The sequence below is a fragment of the Bison bison genome, unplaced genomic scaffold (genome assembly GCF_000754665.1).
Source record: "Bison bison bison isolate TAMUID 2011002044 unplaced genomic scaffold, Bison_UMD1.0 scf7180017863890, whole genome shotgun sequence".
In the NCBI taxonomy this organism is placed as follows: Eukaryota; Metazoa; Chordata; class Mammalia; order Artiodactyla; family Bovidae; genus Bison; species Bison bison.
In genome coordinates, this window is record NW_011494462.1 from 6,669 (window position 1) to 13,884 (window position 7,216).

The 7,216-nt window shown below is 52.0% G+C and overlaps 1 protein-coding gene across 1 annotated transcript; it reads left to right on the plus strand.

The window, feature by feature from the left end:
• The first annotated feature begins 1,566 nt into the window (after positions 1 to 1,566).
• LOC104984153 (melanoma-associated antigen B1-like) lies at positions 1,567 to 6,963 on the plus strand. The gene is made up of 2 exons (XM_010833789.1): positions 1,567 to 1,656; positions 5,398 to 6,963. The coding sequence occupies exon 2, from the start codon at positions 5,456 to 5,458 to the stop codon at positions 6,464 to 6,466; it is 1,011 nt and encodes a 336-aa protein (XP_010832091.1). The 5' UTR covers positions 1,567 to 1,656; positions 5,398 to 5,455; the 3' UTR covers positions 6,467 to 6,963.
• The last annotated feature ends 253 nt before the right edge of the window (positions 6,964 to 7,216 follow it).

Below are 7,216 nucleotides of genomic sequence, written 5' to 3' on the forward strand. Positions count from 1 at the left end.
CATTAATGTGTGTAAGGGCAGGGGATGTGGAGACTTAGCAACAAACATTGGCTCAACAAATGAAAAACCGTTCACCAACACAATTTCTAATCAGCCCATTATACTTATACTAATAGTTTTCTAACTTCTCTAAAGAACCTGTTTTTAGAGGGTTTAAAGCATCTTGTGCCTCTCACGGTTGGGAGGCTGTGAGCAATCACATGTGGCTGGACGAGCCTGTCAGGCAGGCTAGAGAACCTTCAGAGGAGTTTGTAGGTTAAAACACTCTTATCACGCCCAGGAATTATTATTAACTGGAGCTCTAGGTTAACTCCTTCTCCGAAAGAGGTGGTGGGGGACAGCCCCCTGTAAAGTCAGAGGTGTAGGTAAGAGCACAAAGTAGTAAAGTAGGCAGGCTCTGGTTATGGTGGTAGACGCTCGAGGATTTCCAGGGGGACTCCTGAGGCTCGATCCCGCCTTTGCGTATGTCGAGCCTCCTTCCTCATGACCTTTGCCATGGGCGGAGTACCTCACTCTGGCCCCCAACAAACCTCCATGAAGGAGGGCTGAGGAGACAATCACGGCTGAATATAGGGGTCATCCAAAGACTAAGAAGAGGAATGTTAGATCAGTAGAAGGCAGAGACCCAGGTTGTAGTAGATGTAGTATGTTGAGCAAAAGGAATCCGAAAGGACTAGAGTTGCATGCCCACTGTCTGTTCTCAGAGGCCCTGATGGACTACGATCACATGAGGATCACACTGACTTCCCACTTGGAATTCTCAGGAGACTAGGACCTTGATGTAAGACAAGCAGCTTCATAAAGCAGAGAGTGGAGTTACAGGATTCGTCATGAGTCAATGTGAGGACCTGAAAGTGAATGCATGGTAGCACACGCTATAAAAGGAGGCCCTGGAAAATCGCTGATGCTGTGGTCCCCAGGAAGCGCTGGGCACAGATGTCAGGTTGATTTCAGTCTGGAAAGTCTTAGCGAGGTGAGGCCTTTGTCTAAAAGGATCAGCCTGTTTCGCAGAGGGACGGACCTGAACCCAAGAAGGACCTCACATGCGATGCTGAGTGTTAGACAGGACCCCTGGAGAGGGAGCCAAACAGATTTCTGTAAATTCTTAGCCCTGAGAGACCCAGAAGAGCTACTTCTGAGTGGTCCCCTCATTCAACCTGTGTGATCTTAGGGAGGACAGGGCCTCCTCTAGCAGAATCGGACCCCAGATCTGCAGAGGGGGGCATCTTGACCATAACCGGACTTAAGGTGAGGACCATCAGTGCTAGTGAGAGGGTCTCTCCCCCTACGAGGGAGGCTCACAGAGTGGCGCCCCCTCCTGACAAGCAGAGATGCTCAGAGCAGCACCCTGACTCCCGACACTAGGGACTTAGGAAGGCGAGGGCTTCGTTTGGGAGCTGGAGGACTCGGGTTCATAGAAGGAGGTGTCCTGGGCTCTGATACACTGCACAAGGAGGACCCAGGGCTGGATGAATATTGAGCTACCGGGTTTCTGTAGGGCCCCGCCCCCGCCTCCTGCCCCTGCCCCGCCCCTAGGAAACCCCACGTACGAACGTATGCAGGGCTCTTCTTTTCCGCTTCCGAGGCGAGGAGCGCGACTGGTAGCTGCAGCGTCTGTTCAGCGGAGATTGTGTGCTGGACTCGTCCGGAGCCAAGGTGAGGACCTGAATGTAGCTGAAGTGAATTTCCCAACCCCTCCCTGTAAGAAAAGTGACCCAACCGCATCCCACCCCTGCAATCTGCAGTGTAACATGGCCTGTCCCGAGTTGCGGGCCGAGGGGCCATCTTGTTGCCACGTGGAGGGTCGGTGGCGGCTCGGGCGGCTTTGTTGAAAGAGGATGGACTCTTTATGCGTTGGAAGTGGTATTTGCCCTCAACAGGTGAAAAGATGGGGCTTTCAGTGCTCACAGGTCTATCTCCTTCCAAAGTGGTGGCTGCACAGAAGCCATTCCTGCCACCAATGGCTGCAGTGCCGCGCAGTAGTGGCCCCCAATCTTTTTGGCACTGGGGGACCGGTTTCTTGGAAGACAATTTTTGCATGGGGTGGGGTGCAGTGTGGGATGGGTGTGATGCAGTGGACAAAGGAGGGTGGGTTGGCATGAGGGTAGGGTAGGGTAGGCTAAAGGGATGGTTTCAGGATGCTTCAAGCGCATTACATTGTTTACTTTATTTCTGTTATTATTACATCCCCTCCCGCTCAGATCATTAGGCATTAGAATGGGAAGGTTTGGACCCCTCCCATAGGGGTCCAAATTACCATAGAGTAATTCAGGCTGAGAGAACCCGTCATTTTTGCATGGTGTGTGGGAGCTGGCCGGCGTTGTGGATAAGGGACGTTCAGGTAGAGAAAGGCCTTTATATAAAAGGATATGGACCTAGAGGGTATTATGTATGTTTAGTGAAATGAGTCAGAGAAAACGAAATACTATATGATTTCACTTCTGTGAGGAATCTGAAAAACAGAAACAATTGTAGAAGCAAGAGAGAAAAAACAGATGGTTGATGGGGGTTAGGGTTAGGGGTGTGGGGGAGAAGAGAAATAGGTGAGAAAGGTTAAGATGTAACTACCAGTTACATAATAAAAAGCAATGGGTGTGAAAGGTAAATAAATAAAGACATAGAATGATAGATAAGGTAACCCATTAGGCATAGGGAGGAGTCTCAGCCTTAGAAGGAGTCAAGCTAGGACCTTCAGTGCTAGTCAGCAGGCTGGCATCCAAGCGGATTGCTGCACTAAGGAGCAGCCCCGCTCTCAGATCTGGGCATCCCCAAACAAGGTAGCTGGATATGGAGCCCCCAGCATCTCCTCCAGGCACTCAGGGAGGTGAGAGCTTTGCTCTGGGGCATGCAGACTCGGGTCAGCAGAGGGAAGACCCCAAACCCTACCCAAACTGGAGGCCAGAATCCTGAGTGAGGACTGAGGGAGCCCCTGACTCCAGAACTGGGGCAGGGGGTGGGGGTTGAGAGTGCTGCCATGGTGGTTAGCAGCATAGCCCCAAATCATTTTTGGTGGAATGTGTCTCACTCTGTCAGCTTGGGTCCGGGAAAGGTGAAGACTTTTCACAGGGTCTTGGGCTCAGGTCTGCAGAAGGCAGAGTCCCAGGAAGGATGTGGTGTCGAGGGGAAGATCCATACACGGTAGAGAGAGCCACATCTGATGCCCCCTCAGGTGTCAGCCCTGGGGGTCCCAGGGAAGAGCTGGCCAGTTCTGGTGCCCCTGAGTTCTGCCTGTGGGGTCTGAGGGAGATGAGGGCCTTGGTTTCAGGTCTGCCTGCCCAGGTTAGGAGAAAACGAGGAGTCCTAGGCCGTGAGAGATGTTGAAGCACCAATTCTATGTGAGGAAGGAGACAACTGACTCCCCCAGCACAGAGGAGCCCACACAGAGTGCCAGCTCTGCCGTCGCCCTGGGAAGCTGGGTTAGAGCTCTCAGGCGGAGACGCCCTCTCATTTTCTCCAAGGATGGTTTCAGGGATATTCAGGTTTGACTTTGATGGGTGAGGCCTCATTCAACATAGGGTGGAAGCCCGGTTCCTAAAAGGAGTCACAGTGGTAACACTGAATGAACATGCGAGAACCCCACCCAGAAGGAAGTGAACCACATAGTCACATCACTCCTCTCAGACCTGGGAGACCCAGGCATGGGGATCAGATGACCCCCACTTGCTTCTGCACAAAGCCTCGCAGGGAGATGAGGAACCTCGTTGATGGGGGTATGGGTTCAGGTCTGCCACGGGAGCATTTGCAGCTATTACCAGGAGCCCAGAAGAGGACCTAAGAATTGAGGGACCATCCAGCTACCCCGCGACAACAGAGGGCAGTGCAGAATCTCTTCCTGATGGTATGCATGAGGAGTCCACACACAGCTGTAGCTAGAGATCGGGAAAATGTCGCTGCTTTCTAGTGGGTCTCAGGGAGATGGGGGACTTAGTAGGAGGGGAGAGATCTCAAGAAGAGACAGAGATTTCCTGGTCTTGCCAGGAGTCACAGAGTCATGATAAGGACCCAGAGAGATGACTTAGTTGAGCACCTACCCAAAGCAGTGGGGGCCTGCAAAGTCCCAGTCCCTGTCTGCCCTGGGGCACCTCAGGCAGAGATTGCCAGATGTCACCCCTCACTTTCAGCCCCAGGAACTCAGGGAGATGTGGGCCTTGATCTGAGGCCAGAAAACTCAGTGTGGACTAAGGGAGGAACATAAATCACATCCAAGTGAGGACGAAAGGGGCCAGTGATGACAGAACAGTGAAGTCCCACAGAGTCCAGCCCCTGCTGCCATCCCAGGGAGGTCAGGGACAGGGGTGACTAGAGGTGGCTCACACTTTATTTCACCTTGGGAACCTCAGCGTGCTCAGGTCAGCAGAGGGAGAATTTCTAACATTTTCCAGGACTCACAGAGAAGATGCTGAGGACTGTGGGAAACTCCCAGAATTCCTCGCACTGTCACTCCTTGGTGCCCCCAGGCATACATGGCGGGCAGAAGTGTGCCTCACTCACAGCTAACAGGGAAGTGAGCGTCTTAGTCTAATGAGTCAGCAGAGGAAGGAATCTTAGACTCTCCCCTGAGTAAAATCTGGGGACCTTGCATGAATAGCACCCATTACAGGGCCTCAACCTCCTGCTGCAGTTCTTCAGGCCCCAGAGACCGTGGGCGGTAGGGCCAGGTAAGGCCACCCTGGCTTTCCCCATTCGATCTTAGGGAGCCGTTGGCCTTGCTGTGAAGAGAGGTCCTCAAGCCAGGAGAGAAAGGAGCCCCCAGATCCTCCCAGGAGTCAAAGTGGGGACTGCGAATGAGGACTGAAGGTAGCACGCTCCCCCTTGCAGCTAATCAAACGAACACTAGAGTCTTGCCTGATCCTCCGCTGAGGCCCCTCATTTCTTTGTGTCATTTCTAAGGGAGATGAGGTTCTTCACCTGAAGGGGCAGCACCAGAGGCAGGAGGGAGGGGCCCACACCCTTGGTGTTGACAAGATGAGGACCCTGAATGGTGGAGAACTGAGTTCAGGACAGAGCAGGCCCCCAGAACTGCCAGTGCCATCCACCCCTACAGTGTCCATGACTTGGCTCCTTCTCATGGGTCCCAGGGAGCTTTGAGGTGTCGCCTTTCAAGCAGCACATGGCAGGGGTCCCGGCCCCACTAAGAGCTGATGTGACAGTTGTGTGTGTGAATGAAGGGACCCAGAAAGGGCCCCACTCCCAGGATCTTCTGTCATTGGAGGCAGCCACAGGCAGGCTGTGGCCTGAGGCTGGCACGCTCTCACTTCTACACAGGGTTCTCAGGGGATAGGCTGACCAAGAACAAGAGGCCAGCGGTTCCTAGAGTAGGGCTCTCAAGGAAACGGGCAGAGCAGCCTTATTCCCTCCATGCTGAAGGAGCTCATCCACTCATCTTCCCTTCTCCAGGTTCCAGCATCACCTACTTGCCTGCCTGCTTCCCTGCCAGCTGTGCCTGCTGATAGTCATGCCTCGGGGGCAGAAGAGCAAGCGCCGTGGGCGTGAGAAACGCCGCCAGGCACGCATGGAGACCAAGGATCTCGGGAATGCTCAGGCTGCTGCCACCCCCACCCCTACTTCTGGGAGTACGCCCCCAGGCTCCCCACCTGCCGGTGCGGGCCAGAAGCCTCAGGGAGCTGCAGCCACTAGCTCTCCTGTTGCAGGGGCTTCACGCCCAAGATCTAAAGCACGTGGCAGGGGCCAAGTTGAGGAACGTGAAAATTCTTCCCGGGCCTCAACCTCTGTTAAGACCGCTCCTCTAGATCCTCTGACGGAGAAGGCAGGAGTGTTGGTCAATTTCCTGCTTGATCAGTTTAAGATGAAAGAGCCCATTAGGAAGATAGATATGCTGAAGCTTTTTCACAAAAGGTACAAGACACGCTTCCCCGAGATCCTCAGGAGAGCAGCTAAATGCATGGAGCTATCATTCGGTCTTGAATTGAAGGAAGTCAAGCCAAATGGTTACTCCTACACCCTGGTCAGCAAGATCGGCCTCATCAGTGATGAGGTGCTGAGCAGCAGCTGTGAGGTGCCGAAGAATGGGCTTCTGATGCCTCTGCTGAATGTGATCTACGTGAATGGCAACCGCGCCTCTGAGGCTGATGTCTGGGAGTTCCTGAATGTTCTGGGCATCTATGATGGAAAGCAGCATGTAATCTTTGGGGATCCCAGGAAGCTCATCACGGAAGAGTGGGTGCAGCAGAATTACCTGGTGTATCGTCAGATTCCCGACAGCGATCCCCTGAGCTATGAGTTCCTATGGGGCTCAAGAGCCTACGCTGAAACCAGCAAGATGAAGGTGCTGGAGTTTTTGGCCAAGATCAGTAGTACCATCCCCAGTGCTTTCCCGTTCCATTATGCTGAAGCTTTGGGAGAAGAGAAGAGATCCAGAGGCAGATCTCTAGTTAGGTCTCGTGGTGCTGCCAGGGCCACTGCCCGCTCCAGGGTCCCACCCAGAGATCCGTCCAGTGCCCAGTGAGTTCTCAGGCGGCAGCTTCTTTGTTTGACCAATACTGCCAACCTTTCAAGAAGTGAGAGGCTAAAGTAGGGCTGGAAATGTCAATACGTATCTTCTTTGTGTTCCTGTTTTACACTATTACCTTTCAAACGTTGTTTCATTTCCTAGCATGTTTGTTTAGATTCAGAATCCAAATTTACGAATGACATGGATCACAGATTTGTTGTTGTCTGTCAGATCTAAGAGTAAGAGTTTTGGTACTGTGTAGTGTAATTCAGAAAATCCTTCATCTTTTGGGGATCCAGAACAAGATAACATAGCTTTGGAATAGTAATTTTCTTGGAAATGTGAAAGAACGTTGTAGTTTTAAAACAGATGAAAACGAAGTAAGCTGTAGTCAAGTTTTGATTTATGTTATTCACCTTTATCTCTCTATAACATTCAGTAGTACCCTTAGCGATATATTTAGATGTTGTTAGCTTATTCAAGAATGCCAATAAAAACAATAAGAAACTACATTCCTTGCTTGGTGGCTCCTTTATTCCCATCTTTACTTGAGCATCTGCTCTTCAGAAGGTTCTGTGCTGGTGGGGGTGATGCAAAGATAAAGGAGACCCTGTACCTGCCTGTAGATGTCTTGTGTATATGAGCAGTGATTCCATAAGGAAGGTGGTGTGATGATCTAAGACAAGTGACAAAAATCAGGGAGGATGCTGGGGAGGGAGTTGGGATGAGAGCAGTGAGGTATAAATTCTCTCAGCCTTTATTCTC

Bases quoted from the DNA above. Each gene is read 5' to 3' on its own strand.
- LOC104984153 (XM_010833789.1), top strand. From the start codon at position 5,456: ATGCCTCGGGGGCAGAAGAGCAAGCGCCGTGGGCGTGAGAAACGCCGC.